The 24,830-nt window shown below is 42.5% G+C and overlaps 1 protein-coding gene across 1 annotated transcript in view; it reads left to right on the top strand.

Moving 5' to 3' along the window:
- The first annotated feature begins 1,028 nt into the window (after window positions 1-1,028).
- Window positions 1,029-24,830, top strand: part of LOC100975961 (O-acyltransferase like protein) — a 73,658-nt gene continuing 49,856 nt past the window's right edge. The window contains 2 exon segments of the mRNA XM_057300406.1: window positions 1,029-1,279; window positions 23,829-23,968. Coding sequence (XP_057156389.1) covers window positions 1,129-1,279; window positions 23,829-23,968 — 291 coding nt within the window. The 5' untranslated portion in view covers window positions 1,029-1,128.

The following is a 24,830-nucleotide window of genomic DNA, read 5'->3' on the forward strand; positions in this document are numbered from 1 at the left end:
AAAGTGAGGAGGTAAAGGGAGTGTGCAAAGCAATTAGGCAGCAGAGGGAACAGGCTACTCTCATAGCCTACTCTCAGGAAGCCCAGAAGGGCTTCCTGGAAGAGCCAACACCTGCTTAGAAGAATAAGTAGGAATAGATGAGGATGCCCAGAAGAAGGGGAGCTGGGGGAAGGTTGCTCCAGACAGAGGGCAGGGCACGAACAAAGGAACAGAAGTCAGAGTCGGCGGGGTGTGTGCATAGAAAGGGGTGGTCTGGGATGCTAGAATAGAAGATGCTCTGAAGCCAATTGGCAGCAGGAAGCACAACTGAGTCACGGCCACCCACAAGTGCAGATGTGTTCCAGCAGTGTAAACAAGATCTACAGAAATTGCTTCCCATTTTAAATGGAGATATGGAAGTTACTATTTAAAGCAAGCCTTTCTGGAAAAAGAATATTTACACCGTGAGAAATCCAGATCGACACATTTTATGTTTTCTCAAAGTAGTTGTGTACCATTCCCATGGTCCTTCATCAGCGTCTGACTTCCCAGGATGTGTTTTCGAAACTCCCACATGTGGATGTGTGTGCATATTTGTCCTACTGCAACAACTTCCTTCCCACGGGGCAGTTCAACATTCCCACGCTGATACCACTCTGGAAGTCCAGCACACGCTTTAGCAGATGGGTACCCTATGCAGACCATCACGGAGAAGCCCTTCTATATCATTCATCCAAATGTTTTACGAGCTCATCATCCTTCTTGGACAAAAGCCAAATATTGCCACTTAACATAGTCACTATATTTTTGAAACCCAGAGACATACTCCAGGCCACCTAGCTAGAGAAAATCCAGCATTATCCATGTTAACTGGAAATGTTAATCTGCATAACTAAAGGAAGCCAGGTGGTCAGCAGCCCCCACATCCACAGTGCTGTGTTACTCAACAATAACAAGTTGTATATAAATTGGTTTCCATGGTTTGTTCATCTCGGCTGCTTTGCAGGTGGCTGGGAGACGCAGCTTGTCTCTCCGCCTGTTAAGGAGCGAGCATGTCCCATTTACCCGCGACATATTATACACCAATGTTTCATAAATATCAGGCTGTTTGTCAAAGACGTGAGGCTTATCCTAACAGGTTAGGAGACAATGATGAGCCTGACTCTACTATTTTGCCTGCTGTCTTTTCAATTTCCTTTTGTTTTTCCTGCAAGAAACATCTCTCTGAAGTGCGTGCAAGATACTGATGAATTCCTTTCCGATCTGAATTCAGTGAAGCCCAAAGAATACGCTCTACGAAGTAAGTAGGTTTCCCTGGCCCATTGTGTAGGTGAACACGTGTAGGTGAACACAGGGCAGTGGAGGTTTGTGCTGGGAGCATTCTAGACAAACTCTTGAGAATTAAAGACACAGAACCAGAAAGGAAAGAGAAGATGAGCCTTAATTTGCATTTTGCCAGGAATCAAAGAGGGAGGAGGAATTTTTAGCGTAGGAGGCTCTACCGTCAGTCTAGCCAGAAGAATCTCACGAAGACCAACCTCTTAAGATGAGAGGCCGGGTACGGGGGCTCACATCTGTAATCCCAGCACTTTGGGAGGCCAAGGTGGGTGGATCACTTGAGGTCAGAATTTCGAGACCTGCCTAGAGAACATGGTAAAACCCCGTCTCTACTACAAATACAAAAATTAGCCAGGTGCGGTGGTGTACGCCTCTACTCCCAGCTACTTGGGAGGCTGAAGCAGGAGAATCACTTGAACCTGGGAGGCGGAGGTTGCAGTGAGCAGAGATCATGCCAGCCTGGGCAACAGAGCGTGACTTCTTCTCAAAAAAGAAAAAGATGAGAATAGTTTATACACTGTATGATGCTGATTATTATTAACATCATTGATGTCATCAATATGGATAACATTTCACTGTTATGTGAGATATCTTGGGGATATTTTTTTTTTTTTTTTTTTTTTTGAGATGGAGTCTCACTCTGTCACCCAGGCTGGAGTGCAATGGTACGATCTTGGCTCACTGTAACTTCGACCTTCTGGGTTCAAATGATTTTCCTGCCTCAGCCTCCTGAGTAGCTGGGATTATAGGTGCCCGCCACCATGCCTGGCTAATTTTTGTATTTTCATTTTCACCATGTTGGTCAGGCTGGTCTCGAACTCCTGACCTCGTGATCCGCCCACCTTGACCTCCCAAAGCGCTGGGATTACAGGCGTGAGCCACTGCGCCCGGCTGGCTTCTTTTTCTAGACATTTAGTTTGCTTTTAGTAATGAGTTGCTTCCTTATTTGGGGAAAAAGTCTTGCCCATTCTGTGCTTGATAGTAAATGCTAAGGAGTGTGTTGGTAAATGCGTGGGCTCAAGCTGGAAGGAATGAGACTGTAGCCACGCCTCTTGGCATGTGATATAGATGGACTTCGGATGGTCAGAAGTTTATTATTAGTATTTCCCAAAATCATTCCCACAACTAAAGAGACACATACTTTCCTGCCGGAAAGGGACAAAAAAATCAGATGTGTTTTCATTGGGGTAACCTCTTTTTCAGAAGAATGATTCACAGTTGATGCTGATGGAAACCACTAACAAGGAAAAATGTAAAAACTTGCTTTTTCCAAAGCCAGACAAATGAACATAGCAATTTCCATTCACATTTTGAATGCATGACTAATGTACTTTGTATTGAAAAACGCTTAGTAGCATAATATCCATCATAAAGGTAATCAAAAGCTTTCATCTGATATTTTGTAATTCAAAATAGCACATAATTTGAAGCAGCTGCCATTCTACACGGGATTAGATGTCCGGATACTTAATGAAATAGCGAGAGAACACAAATCCAATTGATTTACTAGCCATCTTCTTCAAGTCCCATTTTGAAATTGATTGTGTTTTGCTACAACACTTGGTGATGTTGACAGGGAACATTCTGACAAACTGGGGCCAAATAAGCAGGCCAAGAAAATCCAGAAGGTGCCATGGCTGGCTCAGATTCCAGGTGATGAGGTGGTGGCACATATTGTCATCATTAGTCACAGCCATGTTAATGCTATATTTGCCTTGTAAGTTGCTCTAGTCATGCACTAACCTTGTTCCATCTGTAGAAGCCTGAAAATTGAAAATCTTTTAAGTTAAAAAGATACCTCCAAGATAAATGGTTTGGGAAAGAATTGAATGATTTACATAAGTGGATAGATGACTTAATTTATTTTAACAGATGAATACAATAATCGGTAGTTTTTTAAACTGATTTTCATTCTAATGTACCGGAAAATACTTGGCGTTGTTGCTCTGACATTTTGCTTGAGATTTTTGAGCACAGCATGTCGTTCTGACCTTAGTTCTCAGCTTGGTTTTCCTGGCAGTCATGCAGATGGAAAAAGAATAAGAGTCACTGGTGAGTGAGTACTTTTATACGGCAGGCATCATTCCGAGGCTTGGGCGGGAGCGGTGCCGTTTAGTTCTAGCAGCCACTATGCGGGGGAGGATAGCGTTAGTATCATCTCTTTTATAAAAGAGGAAATGGAGCCACAGAAATGCAAAGTATCCTGCCTGCAGTGGTAGAAATAGGATTTGAGCTCACATCGTCCGATTCCTGAGTCTGCACTTTTAATTGTTGAATAAAATAAGCAACAACAGGGCTGGGTACGGTGGCTCACGCCTGTAACCCCAGCACTTTGGGAGGCTGAGGGAAGCGGATTGCTTGAGCTCAGGAGTTTGAGACCAGCCTGGCCAACATGATGAAACCCCGTCTCTACTAAAAATTGAAAAGTTAGCCTGGTGTGGTGGCACATACCTGTAGTCCCAGCTGCTCAGGAGGCTGAGGTGGGAGATCACTTGAGCATGGGAGGCGGAGGTTGCAGAGACCCGAGATTGCTCCACTGCGCTCCAGCCTGGGTGACAGAGCAAGACTCTGTCTTACAAAAAAAAAAAAAAACAAAAAATAAATAAATAAAATAAGCCACAACAAGAGAAACAAGAACAACAGAATAAAACCCACTAGCAAGAAGAGTGAAGCAGAGCTACACGTATCAATATGGAAGGATCGCATGGAAATAACATCAAGAAGAAAAAAACAAGCTGTAGAAAGTTATATACATATATAAGTTTAAACAAATGCAATTTAAGGTGCTATCTTGCTCTATGTGGTTCTACATATGTAGGTCAAATGTTCAGAAATGCATGAGAATGATAACCTCCAAATTCAGTCCAGGGCTAGCCTTGGTGGGGATGCAATTAGGAACACACATTTCAAATGACTGGTCAAGTTTTACTTTTTAAGCTGGGTGGTGGGAACATAGGCATTTGTTTTATTGTTTATGCCTTTTTAATGTATTAAATATCACACAATAGCTTTTTTTTTTTGAGACAGTTTCACTAGTCACCCAGGCTGGAGTGCAATGGTGTGATCTCTGCGCCTCTGCCTCCGGGATTCAAGCAATTCTCCTGTCTCAGCATCCCAAGTAGCTGGGATTACAGGCATGCACCACCACATCTGGCTAATTTTTGCAATTTTAGTAGAGACGGGGTTTCGCCATGTTGGCCAGTCTGGTCTCGAACTCCTGACCTCAAGAGATCTGCCCGCCTCGGCCTCCTGAAGTGCTAGGATTACAGGCGTGAAACACCACTCCCAGCTTCATGATGGCATTTTTAAATGCCACCTCCAATCCCCAAACACAAAGATGGAGGCAGGCATGGGCTGTACAGGAGCTTGGATAATCGACCAGGGCCTGAGGAATAAGGTGGAGAGAGAGTCCTTGAGTCATGGCTGTTCTAGAACAGGAGAGAGACTGATATTTAGAGAGACTCAATCCAGCAGTGGGCAAGATGGATTAAAAGGGGCAGCCATGGTAGGAAACACTGTAGTAATCTAACTCCAAAAGGAGGCTCCGTTTCAACCTTTCCACCATCTTTTTCCATTTGCTTTCTAACATTCTCATGTCCACCATCCTTACAGAAACAAAATCCACCAAGTACTTTCGTGTGCTTTGCTTTTGCCACCCTCCAAGGATCTTGGGGTTTTTATTTTATGTCTCTTCGCTGCCGAAGTCCTTAGCGAGTGTTCTGGACTCACTGTTTCTGGTTTTGTTGCTGTTGTTTTAAACTCCATAAACCTCAGAAGTCCTACATTCAACCTCTTATCACGTACAAAAACCACATCCAGGCCAGGCACAGTGGTTTATGCCTGTAATCCCAGAACTTTGGGAGGCCCAGGCAGGCAGATCACCTGAGGTCAGGAGTTCAAGAGCAGCCTGGCCAACATCATGAAGTCCCATCTTTACTAAAAATACAAAAATTATCTGGGCATGGTGGCAGGCACCTGTAATCCCGGCTACTCGGGAGGCTGAAGCAGGAGAGTTGCTTGAACCCAGGAGGCAGAGGTTGCAGTGAGCTGAGATCACTCCATTGCACTCCAGCCTGGGTGACAAGAGCTAAACTCCATCTCAAAAACAAAACAACACAACAAAAACCACATCCAAAAAGATCACTGGTATCCTCTCTCCTGGTTATTTTTAAATGTTCTTTCTCCTTCATGTCTACAAAGAGTCAAACTCTGTAAAATACTTGAAGAGATTTATTCTGAGCCAAAATGAGTGACTGATGTCCTGTGACACAGCCCCAGGAGATCCTGAGAACATATGCCCAGGTGGTCAGACTTCAGGTTGGTACATTTTAGGGAGATACGAGACATCAATCAATCCATGTAAGATGTGTATTGGTTTGGTCTGAAAAGGCGGGACAACTGGAAGGGGGTGGGGTGGCTTCTAGGTCATAGGTGGATTCAAAGCTTTTCCTATTGGCAATTGGTTGAAAGAGTTTATCTAAAGACCTGGAATCCATAGAAGGAAGTGTGTGGGTTACGGTAAGGGATTATGGAGACCTAGGTTATTATGCAGATGAAGCCTCCAGGTAACAAGCTTCAGAGACAATAGGTTGTCAATGTCTCTTATCAGACTTAAGTCTGTTCTATCAGTCTTCCGTTAACACTGGCCGGTTGTGCCTGAATTCTGAAAGGGAGGAGGGTATAATGAGGGATGTCCCCCCTCCCTTCCCATTGTGGCCTGAACTAGTTTTTCAGGTTGACTTTGGAATGCCCTTGGCTGAAAGGAAGGGTGCATTCAGATGGTTGGGGGTCTTAGAATCGTATTTTTGTTTACATTAACCATCACGGAATGAGCTGCCCTTCCTCTTTCTTCATACTTGTCTATTTCTATTGTAATTCTGGGTCGGTCCCCTGTCTGGGCTGTCCTTCTATGCTGATAATTGGTCTCTTCTCCTTCTCTTTCTCTCTCTGCCTGACCCCCTGAACCTTCCCACAGGCACTTTGTTCCTTTCCTCATTGTACTTCTCTTGTAAACGAATCCAGGTTTAGAGACAGGATACTAAGCAGTGGAAATTGTGCTAGGCTGGCAATGGTAAGGCCTGGGACCGCCTCCTGCTTAGGCCAATCACCAGCTGTGTGGCCACATCATCTTGCTTAACACTTCACCTTTAACAAGGTTCCTCACCTGTAAATGGCCAGGCTGTGTCCTCAATTCTGGAAATCTACAGCAACTTTAAGAAATTCCAACCAAACCCTCATGACACATAGTTTACCTATAACAAACCTGCACATATACCTAGAACCTAAAATTAAAAAAAAAGGAATTCCAACTCCTAAGCCCAGCAGTGTGCTACAGGTAGTCTGTGCTGGCTTGAGAGAGCCAATTGTTAAGTGTCAAGGTGCTTGTTAAATATATTTTTAGGGGCTAACTCATGCAAATTTACAATTAAATTTTATTAAGAACAACAGTAATAATTTTTTTGAGACAGAGTCACTCTGTCACCCAGGCTGGAGTACAGTGGGGCAATCTTGGCTCACTGCAGCCTCCCCCTCCTGGGTTCAAGCAATTCTCCTGCCTCAGCCTTCTGAGCAGCAGGGATTACAGGTGTGCGCTGCCATACCTGGCCAATGTTTGTATTTTTAGTAGAGACGGGGTTTCACCAAGTTGGTCAGACTGGTCTCAAAACTCCTGACCTCAGGTGATCTGCCCACCTTGGCTTCCCAAAGTGCTGGGATTACAGGTGTGAGCCACCATGCCCAGCCCAAAAGTAATAAATATTCAAAACTCACCACTTCCTAATTATTTTACTACATTAAAAAAAATCTATCTGTAGGTCAGGTGCAGTGGTTCATGCCTGTAATCCCAGCATTTTGGGAGGCTGAGGTGGGCGGATCACGAGGACAAGAGATCGAGACTATCCTGGCCAACATGGTGAAACCCCGTCTCTACTAAAAATACAAAAGTTAGCCAGGCGTGGTAGCATGCTCCTGTAATCCCAGCTACTCGGGAGGCTGAGGCAGGAGAATCACTTGAACCTGGGAGGCGGAGGTTGAAGTGAGCCAAAATCGCGCCACTGCACTCCAGCCTGGCGACAGAGAGTCCGTCTCAAAAAAAAAAAAAAAAAAAGAAAAAAAATATCTATATTCTTAACGCTATTTACAGCTCTCTTGTCTGTATAGTGGAAGTCACTGCTATGCTACCATGCATGGCCTTCTAAGTTCGTGTTCAGGGACGTCACCTTGAGAGCTGGGGGTCAGCCACGGGGGCTGTATCTTCATCAGGGAAGTCAGCAATTGCTACAAGTCAGGGCTTGATTTATTGTTTTATTGTCTAGACTGAGGAAATTAATGGATAAAATGTTGAGTGTAAATTAGAAGTGTGTAATGACCAACCATTACATTATGAATAGCACAAAAAGATAAGGAAGTATCTTCAGTACTCCAACTGTTATACAATTCAGCAAAAAATTTGCTCACATCATGGACAAATAAGTTCTGACATACATCTTCCTTGTTTCACATCTGTATTACTCATTAACTTGAATGAAAATATCAACATTCATGTTGGGACAATACTTAGTCAACTGAAACCATAGATTGGCTACAGATACAAGAGTTGGGCAAAAATCAATGAAAGTATTCCAAGAGAATCAATTCATTATATGTGGAATTGATACTAAGGACCTCATTGTTATACTGTAGGCTTCATTATTTGTAATTTGTGTATGTTATGGGCTGAATTGTGTTTCCCTCAAATTTGTATGTTTAAGTCCCAGTATGTCAGGATGGGATTCTCTTTGGAGACAGGGTCTTTAAAGAGATAATTGGGCCAGACGCAGTGATTCACGCCTGAAATCCCAGCTCTTTGGGAGGCCGAGGTGGGCGGATTGCTTGAGCCCAGGAGTTCAAGACCAGCCTGGGCAACAAGGTGAAACTATCTCTACAAAAAATACAAAAAATTAGCTGGGCATGGTGGCACATGCATGTAATCTCGGCTACCCAGGTGTCTAAGGTAGGAGGATCACCTGAGCCTGGGAGTTCGAGGCTACAGTGAGCTGTGATTATGGCACTGTACTCCAGCCTGGGTGACAGAGTAAGACCCTGTCTCAAAAAAAAAAAAAAAAAAAAAAGAGATTGATTATTAAGCCCAAATGAGATGAGTTGGGGTGGGGGTTGTTTTAATCAATAACTGGTACCTTTATAAGAAAAGGAGCTTGGGACATAGACATGCCTGGAGGAAAGACCACATGGGGACACAAGAAGGCGGTCTCCTAGAGGACAAGGAGAGAGGCCTCAGAAGCAGCCAACCCTGCCAGTGCCTTGATCTCAGGCATACAGCCTCCAGAACTGGGACAAATGAATTCCTGTTGTTTAAACCACCCAGTCTGTGGTACTTCATTATGGCAGCCCTAGCGAACGAATCCAATGTCCCGCATGGTTTTTATATCTGTGTAATCGATACTAATCCCCACCCGGTGAGTGTTATAGGTTGAATGTGTCTCCCCAAAAGATACGTTGAAACCACAACCCCCTGGTTCCTGTGAATGTTAAGTTACTTGGAAATAAGGTCTTTGCAGATATGTAAGAGGAGGTAATACTAGATTAGGGTACGCCCTAATCCCATTATTGGTGTCCTTATAAGAGGGAAATTTGGACACAGACACAGAGGGAGAACATTCCATAAGGATGGAGAAGAGATTGGGGTGATGCCTCCTGGCCTAGGGCTGCTGGCAACTTCTAGAAGCTAGGAGAGCATGGAACTGGCTCTTCCTTGGAGCCTCCGAAGGGAACCAATGCTGCTCAGCCCTTGATTTCAGATTTCTAGTCCCCAGAACTGTGAGATAATACATCTCTGTTGTTTTAAGCCACCCAGTTCATGGAAAATTCTGAAGACAGCACTAGCAAACTAATACAAAGAACTGTGTATTAACGCCTCTCAAGTGCACCCTAAAATCAAAAGCATGCATTTATCATCCAGAATGGGGGGAGGGGGGAGAGGAGGCGGGAAAGCAAAGCACTGTGTCTCAGGTAGGTCCAGGGACTCATTTTCCTTGAGACGTAGCAGAGTTTTTTTTTTTTTTTTGAGGCCTCTCATTCTGTCGCCAGGCTAGAGTGCAGTTGCATGGTCTCAGGTCACTGCAACCTCTACGTCACCAGTTCAAGTGATTCTCCTGCCTCAGCCTCCCAAGTAAGCTGGGACTACAGGTGCACACAACCACACCTGGCTCATTTTTGTATTTTTTCTAGTAGAGGTGGGGTTTTGCCATGTTGGCCAGGCTGGTCTTGAACTCCTGACCTCAGGTGATCTGCCTGCCTTGGCCTCCCAGCGTGCTGGGATTACAGGTGTGAGCCACCGTGCCTCGCCCCAGAGCATTTTCTTAAAGTGCAATGGGCCCATGTGTGTCTACAGCAGAGGACTTGCCAGGGAAGCTACTGATGTGGAATTATAACTTTGCTGGGCAGATCCTGGCTCCTCCCCAGGTTTCATGTGATTGCTGCATTTTGCTGCACTTGATTCCTCTGGGACAGAATGAGGAGGGAGGAAGGGAGGCCTCTGGATCCCAAGCAGCCTGCAGGGCTTTTCATTTCCTGTTTCTCTAATCTCATCACATTCTTGAAATTGTCCCCAAGCAGCTACTTTTGCTCTGAGACTTTCTTAACCCTTCAAGTCCCTCTTCCCTGGTTCCTATACCAAGCCCTGAGCCCACCCTGACGGCCAGGGCACTGAGCTTCCTACTCGGGTCACTTGCTCCCTTTGGCTTCCTCGTTTCCCTCCCGGAATGCTTATTTCATGTTTCTTGTCCGTGTGCCTCACCTTCTTTCCTGGAAGCCAAGGCCACGGCTGATGCCTTGTCGGAGGCAGGGGTCTGCAGGCAGACACTGAATGGAGCAGCACCCATCATGGGCCCCTGGCCAAGCCTGGTTCCCCTGTCACCAGGGCAGGTCTGGTCATCTTGATTTTCAGTCTCTGAATGTTGCCTCTTTTCCCACCCAGCTGTTAGTCTGGAGGGCATTTTACTCAAGGCCTGACCCTCTCCTGGTGCTAGAGCAAGGGACAGAAAAGATGCTGAAATGAAGCAAATGTTAAAATAAAGGGTGAAACTGGGCTTCACTGAAATTCCGGGTTCACTGGATACCAAATATCCATGCTGCAGTAGACTGAAACACAGTCCCCCGAAAGACATCCCAATTCCTGGAGCCTGTGAATGTTACCTTGTATGGAAACAGGGTCTTTGCAGATATGATTAAATTAAGGATCTTAAAATGTGGGGGTTGTCCTGGATTATCCAGGTGGGCCCTAAATGCAGCCCCATGTACGCTTAGAAGAGAGAGACAGGCCAAGCTCATGCTGGTAATCCCAGCACTTTGGGAGGCCGAGGCAGTTGGATCACTGAAGGTCAGGAGTTCGAAACCAATCTGGCCAACATGATGAAACCTCCTCTCTACTATAAATATAAAAATTAGCCAGGCATGGTGGCAGGTGCTTGTAATCCCAGCTACTTGGGAGGCTGAGGCAGGAGAATTGCTTGAACCTGAGAGGTAGAGGTTCGCGTGAGCTGAGACGGTGCCACTGCACTCTAGCCTGGGTGACAGTGAGACTTAATCTCAAACAAAAAGGGAGACAGGAGGAAATATGCATCCACCACACAGGCACACGCAGATGATGTGACCACAGAGGCAGAGTCTGGAATGCTGTGGCCACAATCCAAGGGGAGCTGGCAGCTGGAGGAAGGAAAGAACAGATTCTTCCTGCAGCCTCCACAAGGAGTGCAGCCCTTGCTACTGCCTTGGTTTCAGTCCAGTCATATTTATTTTGGATTTCTGGTCTCCAGAACTGTGAGAAAATAAATTTCCATTGTTTTAAGCTATGAAATCTGTGGTAATTGCTACAGTAGCCACAAGAAATTAATATGCATGCTATTCTTGTTCTTTTGGTCTAAGGTTAATAGCTGACCAGACACAAGGGGGACTGCCAGGAAGTGTCTGCTAAGAGCCTGTCTTGGGAACTAGGCTGTGAAATGGAGAGCACATTCAGCTCTTTCTTTTACCACAAGGAAATCTCTGGCACCAGATAGTTAGCATTTTACTGTATGCCCTGTATCATCAACTATAACGCAAGGACTATTCTCGTTTTTAAAAATCTCCAGTGTAACAGCAATCTGGTAGGTGCTCAATAAAAGCTTCAAGGTCATAATTCCTTTCAGGATTTGTTTCTGGCCTGGCATTCCAGAAGCTTCCACTGCCTTCAACTTCATGATGTCAATGCATCATATTTAAAAACTTAAGACTGTAGACCAAGGTCTCCTTTTTCCTCTATTCAAACCCAGAAATTAATCAGCTGTGCATTTTAATATCCACATTTCATTGCCACCAAGCGAGAAAGAAAATTTGCCTGCCAATTAGCACAGAATTGAAACAAGTTGTTTTTAATCTTTTGAAAATGAAACTTGGAACAACTGCCATATGATTTGACGTAGCAAGTGCAATTAATCATTCATTTTTTCTGTTTCTCCCTCCAATGACAATCAGAATGTATTTTGATTTGGAGGGTGCCTGTGCCCTGGCATCTCTTAGGTTCTTGACAGAAGCTAATTAAGGATTAGTTTGGAAAAGGGCAACTTGTCCATTTGAATTCATACTCAGAAAGGAAGCAAATGCAATTTGAAAATTTGCGTAGCAAATGATATGAGCTCAGCTAGACAACCACAAATGCAATCAGTTTAGAAAGCAAATACCAACTGGAAAGAAAACAAGAATTTAATCTTCTCAAATGAAGAATGGGATATTCTTCATGTGCCCTTCAGGATTTACCTAAGGAGGGAGACAGCCTCAGTTTTGACATCTCTTTTGTCTCCTTCAAGGTTTATGGTTCTAGACCCTTTCTTACACTTTAGGCTACAGAGTTGGGGCTACTCTGTGACGGAATAGGGGATTTGAAAATCATTTAGTGTGTTACAGGCCGGGCATGGTGGCTCATGCCTGTAACCCCAGCACTTTGAGAGGCCGAGGCAGGTGGATCATTTGAGATCAGGAGTTTGTCACCAGCCTGGCCAACATGGTGAAACCTCATCTCTACTAAAAATACAAAAATTAACTGGATGTGGTGGTGCACGTCTGTAATCCCAGCTACTTGGGAGGCTGAAGCACGAGAGTCGCTTGAACCTAGGAAGTGAAGGCTGCAGTGAGCCGAGATGGTGCCACTGCACTCCAGCCTGGGTGACAAGATTCTGTCTCAAAAAAAAAAAAAAAAAAAATTTAGTCTGTTACAGTAAATGCACCCAGTTGTTTTTTTTTTGTTATTGTTTTGTTTTTCTGACACAAGGAGGACTTCAAAATGTCTCTGTGGAGCTGGATTTTGGGCATTTGAAGTTAGATTTTTTTAAGTTTAATTTGATTCAGCAAATGTTCACTGAGCTCCTGCCCTGAGAGATACATGAAGACATAGCGCCTCCTCCCTCCCCTCACCATGGGAGACAGACAGGTACACAATGACAACATACCTTTAAATGTGATACGTAAGCAAGAATCTGGAATGCTTCTTAGGGAAGAACATCCTTCAGCCTAGACTTACAGGATGACTCAACATTTGCCAGGCAGATGGAAAGGAGGAACATTCCAAGCTTAAAGACAGTGTCGCCTGGTGCGTTCTGTCTCGGAGCAGAGGAAATGAGCGTGGGTTGGGAGGACGAGACCAGAGGGGCAAGCCAGGTTAGGAAGGGCCTTTTAAACCATACTCAGGAGTCTGGAATTAATCCTAAAAGTCAGAGCAGGCAAGCCTGGCTGCTCATTAAAATCACCTGGGACATTTTGAAAAACAATTAAAGCTCAAGCCTCACCCCTGACCAATTAAGTCATTCTTTGCGGGGGTGGAGCCTGGGCGTGAGGTTTTTTTTATTTTTTTAAATGTCTCAGGTGATTTGAATGCCTACTAGAATTTCCACCAGAGCTGAGAATCACAGCCCTAGCTAACCGGTCTGCAAAGTTTTTCCCTAAAGGGCCTGATAGTAAATATTTTCAGCTTTGTCAGCGATAGGGTCTCTCTTACAGCTACTCCACCCTGCCATTTTGTGGGAGAGCAGCTCTGACAATATGTAAACGAATGAGCATGGCCATATTAAAAATAAACTTTTCTTAAAAGACAAGCAGGGTTATAGTTGGCCAACCCCTACTCTAGATGATGGGACGCCATTAAGAATTTAAGAAGTATATTGATTCAAAATTTTTTACAGATTATTACATGAATAATATGTGAATTTGTTCACACTGTAAATGAATCTAAATAATGCAAAGTTCAAGGCCTTTTTATTCCCTCATTCAAATACCAATCCCTTTCCTAGATAATAAGTGTTATCAATGAGGTATAAATTTTTCTAGAATTTTCTCCTTCCTCTTTTTGGTATGTACTAGAAAGACATAATTTTGTTTTGTAAGTTTAAAAAATATATTTATTGTTCTTGCCAGGCACGGTGGCCTGTAATCCGGCACTTTGGGAGGCCAAGGTGGGAGGATCACTTGAGTCCGGGAGTTCGAGATCAGCCTGGGCAACATAATGTATAGACCCTGTCCATACAAAAATTAAAAAACAAAATTAGCTGGGTGTAGTGGTGTGTGCCTGTAGTCCTAGCGACTCAGGAGACTGAGGTGGAAGGATCTCTTAAGCCTGGGAGGTCAAGGCTGTAGTGAGCTGAGATCATACCACTGCACTCCAGCCTGGGTGACAGAGTAATGTTCTCTCTCTCTCTCTCTCTCTCTATATATGTATATATATGTGTGTGTATATATGTATATATATGTGTGTGTATATATGTGTATATACATGTGTATATATGTACACATATGTATATATACACACACATATATATATAGGACACAGTCTGTGTCCAATTTTTTTGCCATTACAAGAATTACTGCCACAAGCATCTTGCAATGTGTGCTCATGTGTGTATCCCTGGGGCAGATTCTGAGACGCTGACTTGCTGGGTCACTGTGCCTAGCAGTTAGAAAGGAGTCTTTGGTTAAACCCCAGACACTGACTCTGGCAAACTTCAACATAAAAGAAAGCTATTGGCGGAGTATGGGGCAGCTCAGAGGAGGGAGGGAAAGGCCAAAGACCTGCTTCCTGGCAGATGAGTGGAGCCCAAGCTTGGCTTTGGGCCCTGTCTAACTTCACTAAAGTCTTGGCAGAGGGTTGATCTTGTGTCACAGTGATGAGGAGTAAGGCTGGGTGTGGCTTCCAGGGATCTCTTTGGGCTCTGTAATGAGAGGACAGAGCACCTTGATTTTTTGGTCAAGATTGTGCACAGTTGGGGAGTGGTACTCTCTAAAAGAAAATCTAGTTGCTTACTAAGAAGAGAATGGCTTCTAGGAGACCAAAAAAATTTCTTCAGGCAGGGTGTGGTGGCTCACTCCTGTAATCCCAGCACTTTGGGAGGCTGAGGCAGGTGGATTGCTTGAGCTCAGGAGTTCAAGACCAGCCTGAGCTACATGGCAAAACCTCATTTTTATCAAAAAAAAAAAAAAAATTTCTTCATATTCTTACTGTCTTAGTTCATTTTCTGCTGCTATAACAGAATATGATAGACTGGGTAATTTATAAAGAAAAGAGATTTATTTTCTCACAGTTCTAGAGGCTGGGAAGTAGACTTCCCAGCATGGTGTTGGCATGGTGTTGGCATCTGGTAAGGGACTTTGTGCTGTGTTATCCCGCAGTGGAAGATGGAAGGGTAAATGAGAGAGAAAGCATAAGGAACTAGGCTAGCTTTTATAATAACCCACTCTCTACACAAGCGACCCGGTCCTGCAATAATGACATTAGTCCATTATTAGGCTCTTATTAGGCCTAATGAGCTCTTATTAGACCTCACCTTCCAATACTGGTACACTGGGGACTCAGTTTCCAACACATGAATTTTGGGGGAGACAGTCAAACCATGACACTCGCCAACACTTAATTGTATTAACTTTAAAAATTTTAACCAATACAGTAAGTAGAAAAGAGTGGTATCTAATTGTCATTCACTGGCAAGGCTGAACAGCTTTCTCATATTTATTAATCAGTTGGATTTCCTTCTCCAAGGGTTTCCTGTTCGTATCTTTTGTGGATTTTAAATTAGTTTCTTTGACTTTTTAAAAATGTTTGCTTTGTGCCGGGTGCAGTGGCTCACGCCTGTAATCTCAGTACTTTGGGAGGCCGAGGCAGGTGGATCATGAAATCAGGAGTCTGGGACCAGCCTAGCCAACATGGTGAAACCCGTCTCTACTAAAAGTATAAAAATTAGCTGGGTGTGGTGGTGCATGCCTGTAATCCCAGCAACTTGGGAGGCTGAGGCAGGAGAATTGCTTGAACTTGGGAGGTGGAGGTTGCAGTGAGCTGAGATCACATCACTGCACTCCAGCCTGGGCAACAGAGTGAGACTCCAACTCACACACACAAAAAAAGTTTGCTTTGTAAGAGTTCTTTATATGTTCTGAATGCGATTCTTTATCTAAGCTATAAATATGGTGACTGTGTTCTCTCCTTATCTTTTAACTACGTTCTTGGTGCCTTGAAGAGTTTAAAGGAGGGGAGGGACATGGTCAGTCTTGTGATTCAGCTCGGTCTAGAAGATCACTGATGGCTATAAACGGCCAAGTTGGACACCAGCTCTAAGGTTCTGAGTGTGGTGAGAAACAAGGAGACTCAAACTCATTGGAAGAAAAATGGGAGGGTCGGTAATTCTCATTCCAGCAAAAACCTGGAATAATGAAAACCTATGGAAAAGAGGTCACTGATAACCAGCACCCACTGGCTGAGCCCAAGAGGTCTGATGCAGTGGAACTGGCCAAAGAAGAGGCGAGGGCTCCTGTCAAAAGCCAGTTAACCCGGTGAACTCAACAAGTACCGTTTGTCAAGTTAGGACCAGGAGGTTTTCAAAATAACATATTCCTTTTTTTTGTTTTTTTTTTGAGACAGAGTCTCTCTCTCTCTCTCGGGCTTGAGTGCAGTGGTGTGATCAGGGCTCACTGCTGCCTTGACCTTCCCTGGTGAGGTAATCTTCCCACCTCAGTCTCTCGAGTAGCTGGGACTACAGGTGCAAGCCACCACGCCTGGCTAATTTTTTGTATCTTTTGTAGAGAGATGGGGTTTTGCCACATTGCCCAGAGTGGTCTTGAGCTTGTGGGCTCAAGCGATCCACCTGCCTCAGCCCCCAAAAGTGCTGGGATTACAGGTGTGAGCCACCACACTCGGCCTATGTACTTCCTTTTTATTTTTTTTAAAGCACACATGTAAGCAAAATGCAGTTCCTTCAACCTGATTTCCAGACTAAATCTCAGAAATCCAATTGCAGTAGTTAAGACAGAAATGCAGGAGGAGCTGGGTCATTTCACAAGCTCTATTGGGGTTTTCTCCTCACTCCTTCTAAGGAATACCATTATCTTTAGTTATGTCTAAGAATCTATATTCCAAACTGACAAGTAAAAACTGGGTCCTTGTGTCTATTTTAAAGAGTAAGAGGTTATGAATTCAGCTTAAACTGGGTTTGAATACACAGCTCTAATTCTTGCTAGCAAGTAAAAGGAGGTAGGTTTATGTTGTTGTGTATATTACTTATCATTTCTGAGCCTCAGTTTTCTCACTTCTACTACCCTTGACTGGTAATGTGACCTTGAGTGAATGATGTGACCTCCCTGTGCCTCAGTTTCCGTATCTGTAAAATGGGGACTATAATGATTACTTAACTCATAACGTTACACAGTTGTGTGAGGGTTAAATGAGACAATGGACAGAAAGCAACTCAAAACATGCCTGGCACACACTAGGGCCTACGTGTTAGTTGTTATTGTTACTGATGTCAAAACTGGGAGAAGCCTTTAGGGTCCTGAAGGCAGTCACCCGGTATGTATGGTGTGTGTGTGTCTGTGTGTCTGTGTGTGCATTTGTATGTGTGCAAGTGGTACTGCCTACACAGTGGTCCTCAAAGTGGTTCCTAATCAGCAGCATCTGTATCACATGAGAATTTGATAAAACGCAAGCTCAGGCACATGTTATACCTACTGAATCAGAAACTCTGGTTGTGGGGCCCAGCATTCTGTGTTTTACCAAGCCTGCAGGGACACTGAAGCACACTAGCCTGTGAAAACCGCAGGCCACCATTGCCCCTGAGAAAGAAATCCACAGTAGCAGCCAGGGTAGCCTCTGCCTGAAGCATTCGCGGCAGGGCAGGGCTCTGATCCCACCCTCCTGCCCCTTCTCCCGCCTCCCTGGGGTTAGGGGCTGACCAATATTCCTGGTCATTCACTCATTCACCCTTCTGCCCTCTGCCTTCTGCCCTCTTTCTTCCCTAAGAAGCTGGGGGATCACAGTCACAGAAGATTATGTCTTCTCAGTGCTGCTTCTTTCAAATAATTTGAGGGAAAATTCCAGACTGAGAGAGTTGCTTGGTAGGGCTGGAATTGCCGCTGATTCTGTGTGCCAGGGTTTTCTGCCCTGAGGGTCATGCTCTCTTCTCTACACTCTTTAAATTTCTGAGGTGGCACACACTCTGGGGGTTGGGCTGTCACATGTTCTTGAACACATGCACTTCACCAGACAGAGTGTAAGAATGCACAAGCAAAAACCTCCAAATCCTTGAGGAGCAGGCATATAAAACAGGGACATTGAATTGAATAAACATATGTACTATGGGAAGCTGAATGATTGGAACAGGTGGGTCATCAGGAATTTTAAAAAGCACAATAAATATAATCAGAGATAAGGGAGAATATGACTGATACAAAGCACGAAAACACAATCAGGAAAAGTCAAGAGGAACAGTTGAAATCAAAACAAAATTGATGGGATAGCTAGTAAGATGGACAGAGGCCAAGAAAAATTAGTGAGCTGGAAGATCAGTTTGAAGATCTCTCAAAACAGTGTAGAAAAGGATAAAGAGACATGAAGGTAAAGGAAAAACCAAAGAATATTGAGACTAAAGGTGCCAACAGTTGGATAATAGAAACCAAAAGGAGAAATGTAACAAAGCAAATGGAAGGAAGGCAATATTTGAACATATAATGACAATACTTCCTCTGGAATTAAAGGAAGATTAAAAATATCAGATTGAAAGGGTTTACAGGATGCTAAAACAAATAAAGAAAATTTACACCTGAGTACATGTCAGTAGAGATAAAATTAAGAATATTAAAAGCAGTGAGGAAATTCTAAAAACTTCTGGAGAGAACAGCAATCAGATTGACATCAGACTTCAAAATGACAGAAGAAAAGCTGAAAGAGAAACCTTCTCTGTATGGAAACTAAATATTATATTACCAGCTAACTCTTTGTAAAAAAAAGAAAGTGTACTGGAAAGTTGCACACACAAACACACACACACACGCACACACACTTAGAGCTGAATGATAATGAAAACACCAGAGGTCAAAATTTAGGTACAGATATAGCAGTACTTAGAGGGAAATTCCTAGCTCTCAATACATGTTATAAGGACACAAGAAAGGTTGAAAACATGAGCTAAGCAATCAACTCAATAAATTTATAAAAGATAAACAGATCAATCTCAAAGAAACAATAAGGACATAATAAAAATAAGGTCAGACCAGCCTGGCCAACACAGTGAAACCCCGTCTCTACTAAAAACACAAAAATTAGCTGGGCATGGTGGCAGGTGCCTGTAATCCCAGCTACTCAGGAGGCTGAGGCAGGAGAATCGCTTGAACCCAGGAGGCGGAGGTTGCAGTGAGCCGAGATGGTGCCACTGCACTCAAGTCTGGGCGACAGACTGAGACTCCATCTCAAAAAAAAAAAAAAAAGTCAGAAATGAATGAGACAGAAAAGAAACAAACCCATAAAGAATACCAAAATTAGCAAAACCAAAAGCTGATTGTTAGAGTCCTCAAGCAATAGTGAAGGAGGACAAGTGAGAAAAGATAGAAATAAAAACTGAAGAATGAAAAAGGAGTAAATATAGATACAACAAAGAATAAAAAATTATAAATGAATATTTGGAAAGCAAGACAAAATGAATAAATTAAAATTTTTTTGAATGATTCAAAGAGAAATAGAAAAATGGAAAACTATTAAGCATTTAAAAAATGGAAATTAAGACCTTTCTTCTCACTGAATTATAGACTATGATGGTTGAAACAGTTCCATTCTACCCAACTTCTTACAATATACAATCCCAGTTGTTCCAGCAAACTTCAAAAGTGTGAAAGTTGCCCATCTCATTTTACTTTTTTAAACCTTTTTATTTTAAATAATTATAGCTTCACAGGAAGTTGCAAGACTAGTTCAGCAATGTATCAGTTGTACCCATGGGATTTTAATTTATGGAAGTGACTTAGCATCTCCATTGAAAGGACAATGCCATTGAAAGATGATTTTTAGGCTGGGCATGGTGGCTTACGCTTGTAATCTCAGCACTTTGGGAGGCCCAGGTGGGAGGATCATGAAGTCAGGAGTTCAAGGCCAGCCCAGCCAACATGGTGAAACCCCATCTCTGCTAAAAATACAGAAAAATTAGCTGGGTGTGGTGGTGGGTGCCTGTAATCCCAGCTACTCGGGTGGCTGAAGCACAGACTTGCTTGAACCTGGGAGGCAGAGGTTACAGTGAGCTGAGATCACACCGCTGCACTCCAGCCTGGGTGACAGAGTGAGACTCCGTCTCCAAAAAAAAAAAAAAGATGATTTTTGGTACTTGCATTTCCTGGAAGGAGGGGCCTGCCATGACACACAGAGCCACCTGGGGAAGCATATGGTTGGCCAGGAGGCAGGAGGGTGAAGGAGAAGCATAGGTCACTGCCTTTGTCAGGGTTTCTGCAGGGAAGCCAGGCAGAGCAGGGTGAACAGTGCAGGACTGGCTGGTTTGAATACTGTAGGTGGCCTCTGGGTAACATGGGTGATCTCAGATTGTCCGGCACCTGGCCCTGGGGTGCTTTAGGGCAGAGGAACATTGACTTGGTGTGTGAGAGTTTGATAAAGACGATAGCTGGGGTCATGGGCTCTGGATTGATTCATTTGCGTGTTAATGGTATGCTCCTAGGATAAGCCTTCACTCCTTCTAAGAATTGGGTAGCCATGGGAGGGGCAGTCTCTTCTCAGTCAGCAAGGCCACACATATCAGAGCTTGACAAATACAGAAAATAAGAAAATGTAGTTAACACAATTGAGTGATGAATGAGTGAATGCCAAATAGACAAATACAAAATCTATGAAAACAGAGAACAAGAAGGGTTTCACATATCTTTCATCCAGTTTTCCCCAATTGTGTCAAACATAATTACAGCATATTTTTATTTATTTATTTATTTTTTTAGACGGGGTCTCGCTCTGTCACCCAGGCTGGAGTGCAGTGGTGAAATCTCAGCTCATTGCAACCTCTGCCTCCTGGGCTCAAACAATCCTCCTACCTCAGCCTCCTGAGTATCTGGGACTATAGGCATGTACCACCATGCTTGGCTAATCTTTTTTTTGTATTGTAGAGACAGGGTTTCACCATGTTGCCCCAGCTGGTCTCGAACTTGAGCGATCCACCTGTCTTGGCTTCCCAAAGTGGAATTACGGGTGTGAGCCACCTCGCCTGACCTATAGTACAATATTTTTTAAAAAGGAAATTGATGTTGATGTAATCTGTGGATATAGTTCTATGTCATTATGGCATGTGTAGATTTACGTAAGCCACACTCCAACCAAGATTCAGAACAATTTCATCACTAGAACGTTCTCCTTTGTGTTACACATTTACAGCCATATATAACCCATTTCCCTCAACATCAGTAACCCTAGCAACCAATAATCATTACAGCTGTTCCTGAAAGCAAAAAAAGTGTGAAAGCTGCCCAACTCACTTTGTAAATTTGATTATAACTTTAATTCCAAAACTAGAAGAGGAAAAAAGAAGTGGTACAAGGATTAGAGAGGGAGAAATAAAACTGCAGAACTAATAAGAAAGTTCAGCAAATTCACCAAATATCAGAACAAATTATAAAAATCAATAGCATATTTCTATGTCAGCAACAATCAATTAGAAAATACAAACTGAAAATAAAATACCACAGAAAATAGCCAACTCTACTCTATTTAGGAGTTGTTTTATCTAATCTGTTTTAAATTTACCAAGAAAAAAAAGTAAAATTATAAGGATACAAAAAGATTTGCATAAATAGCATGGTCTCCAATGATGGGCTTGGTATAAAAATAATGTCAATTCTTCCTCAATATTAATGTATAAATTCAAAGCAATTTTAAGTCAATAGTCTAGTTGGATGTTTTGAGGAACTCAGCAAACTTTTTTCTGAAATTTGTATACATGATTAATTGTCCACAACTAACTAGATCCACTTTGAAAAAAAACAAACAAAAAAAAAACAAAAGGCAGAATACCTGATATACTACAAATCCATAATAATAAAAACCATACGGTTTTGTTTGTTTATGCTTATTTATGTCTTTTTTCCTTCATTTAAAAAATTCATTTCCTTTCATCTTTCTTCAACTCTTCCTTTCCCTTTCTCAAATTCCCCTCGTTCCATATGTGTGTTGTGTATCCTCTCATTTGTAGGTGTTCTTGTTTTGTGTATGTGTATTTGCCATATGTATGAATGGTTTTATGCTTCCACTCTCCTTCTGTTTTTATATATGTCATACAGTGCTACATTTTTACAATTTTATGTGTATCTAGTCCAGTGCTAGAATCAGGGCTGGCTCCAGGGCATGCAATTCCTGCAGTCACACAGAGACCTACTCTTAAAAGAGCCTCATACTTGGCTGAAGTGTGATTTGCTGTCATCATCTTCAAATTCTTAACCATTTTTAAACAAGGGGCCCTGCAATGTCATTTTGCGTTGGCCCTACATACTCTGTAGTCAGTGTCATCTCAGATAAACAAAATAAACCAGAGAGCTCAGAGGCAGATCCATGTATATATGAGACCTGGATATAAGAAGAAACTTGCTCCGTGAATCCATGATGAAAGGGAAAACTATTTAGAGGTGGTTTTGGGATAACTGGCCCACCTTTTGGAGGGAAAAAAAATGCACCATGATTCAGATGGATTAAAGACTTAAATACAAAAGGTAGAACTATAAAGACGGTAGGAGGTAATATGAGAAAATCCTTTTGTGACCTATGAATGGGGAAGAATTTCTTAGGAAAACACCAAACGCACAATCGATAAGCAAAATATTTGTGGATTTCATGATACCAAAAGTATGGGTTTCTGTTCATTGAAAGACACCATGGAAAAGCCAACTGACAGATAACTGCCAGAGTGTCTACTTTCAATGACTCAGACAGACAGAATCAAGGTATAGAATAATAAGCAGCTCTGGCAAACCAGAAAGAAAAAAGTCTATTAAAAATTAGCAAAGGACACATGGGTTCAGAAGAGAACATTTAAATGGCTGACTAATCAATAAAAATACCCTGGCTCATTTGTAATTAGATAAATGAAAATTAAGCCAGTAATTAAATATCATTTTATATCCATTAATTGCCAAAAATTAAAAAGCTAAACAGTACAAAGCAAAAAAGAAAAAAAAAAAAAAAAGAGCCAGCATCCCTGGGGAATATAGATTGAAGGAGTCCCTGTAGTGAGTAATCTGGCTGGATTAACACAGACTAAGTCTGAGCTCCATCTTCACGTTGCTCTATAAAGGGACACATATAAGGATGATCACTGTGTGTTTCTGTGGGCTGGAGTCATCTATCCATCCATCATCTGGGGAGTAGTTAAGTCAAAGGTGGTGATGGATTATTATACAGAAGTTAGTGGCCCTGGACTAGATACACATAAAATTGTAAAAATGTAGCACTGTGTGACATATATAGAAACAGAGGGAGAGTGGAAACACAAAACCATTCATACATATGGCAAATACACATACACAAAACAAGAGCACCTACAAATGAGAGGATACACAGCACACATATATGGAGTGAGGGGAATCTGAGAAAGGGAAAGGAAGGGATGAAGAAAGATGAAAGGAAATGATTTTTTTAAAATGAAGGAATAAAGGCCATAAATAAGCATAAACAAACAAAAAAGACTCTGCAGGACCAGGGCTGAAAATAACATGAACTGTGGAACTTGATCACTCTAATCTTCCGCTCCTAAGGTTAAATGAAAAAAGAAAAAAATTAACTCTCTCTAAAGTAAGGTCCCACAGAACTGGATAAAATTTTTTAAAAACATGAGTATTTTCTCCTGGGTATATGTGGAGGAGAAAGAAAAGCTATCAAATTTTAGTTATACCTTTTCACTCCCCAGAAAGCGTTTGTTTTTTAAAAGAAATCAAACTCTTCATCTTTTTCAGCACTGTTGGTAGACAATGTAATAGCACGAAAATTCACATCATTGTTCTCCCAGCATGATGAGAGGGGCTATGTATGCAAAACATAGGCTCAAAGAGTAGCATCTGACTAGATCTGTTTCTCTTCTTTTTCAATCATATAAGTTTGATAGATTCAGAAGGTAGAGCTGAGTACCTATCAATTTATTTAAACGTGACTCCAGAAAAGTAATTCTACAAACTTATCTTGCCTTGCAATTCAGTGTATGACTCTCTGGGGAAGCTTGGGAGCAACACTTTCAATGGAAACATGGACAGGCTGGGATCATACATGGAGTGTCTTTCCACCCATGCTCCCAAGGGGAACTTCCGAGGGCGGTACTGCAAGCTTCATATACTGCAGGTGAGTGTGGGAGACCTGCACGCTTGCTCTTGCAGGACAAGTGAATGTCATGATATAGAACAAAATACAACTCCATTGATTCCTTTTCTTAATTAAAAAAAAAAACTATTATGATGTTTTGCAAAAAATAAAAACTAAGTTTTAAGTACTTGACAGAAACCTGCTCCGCATCTTGAGTGTGGGACATTAAATGAGACTGTTGTTCACAAACCACATAGGACTTGAGATATTCCTTCTACCACATTGTATGGGGCAAGACCTCTGGGCAACTTTCACCGGGAATCCAAGGTCAAACACTGGTCAGCAGCTTCTATAGCTTCAAATGCTATAGCTCTCTTTTTGAGAGCTATTTTGAGTTTGCTGGTAGCTCTCTTCTGCCCTTCTCTGCTGGGGTCCAGTAGGGACTCTCCTCTACTTCACATTTTGAGGTCCTTTACCAAAGGACCGCATCATTACTTGGTATGAGGTGGATTAAGTCAAGGAGCTTTAAATGCACTCCTGATTCATCAACAGCTTTTAGAATACCAGAGGCAGGGTGGACTTCCCATTACCCTTGACTCTTTTCTCAGAAACAGAGCTCTGAACATGAATTTGAGGTTATCCTAGCAGATGGGCCATGACTTTTATGAAAACATTACTAAATCAGTTGACCAAGTTTGCAGGGCTATCTTCAAAGCATGTTAATCCTTTTATTGCTCAGGAACAAAACAAACAAACAAACAAAACAAAAAAAAACAAAAAACAAAACTAGGAACAGCATAGCCCGTTATTAAATACAAAGATAGACTTTATGTGTGTCACACTGTACTAAAGGAAAATTACAAGTTGGCTAATAACAATTGTATAAAGTAACAATAAGAAA

The sequence above is a fragment of the Pan paniscus genome, chromosome 17 (genome assembly GCF_029289425.2).
Source record: "Pan paniscus chromosome 17, NHGRI_mPanPan1-v2.0_pri, whole genome shotgun sequence".
NCBI lineage: Eukaryota > Metazoa > Chordata > Mammalia > Primates > Hominidae > Pan > Pan paniscus.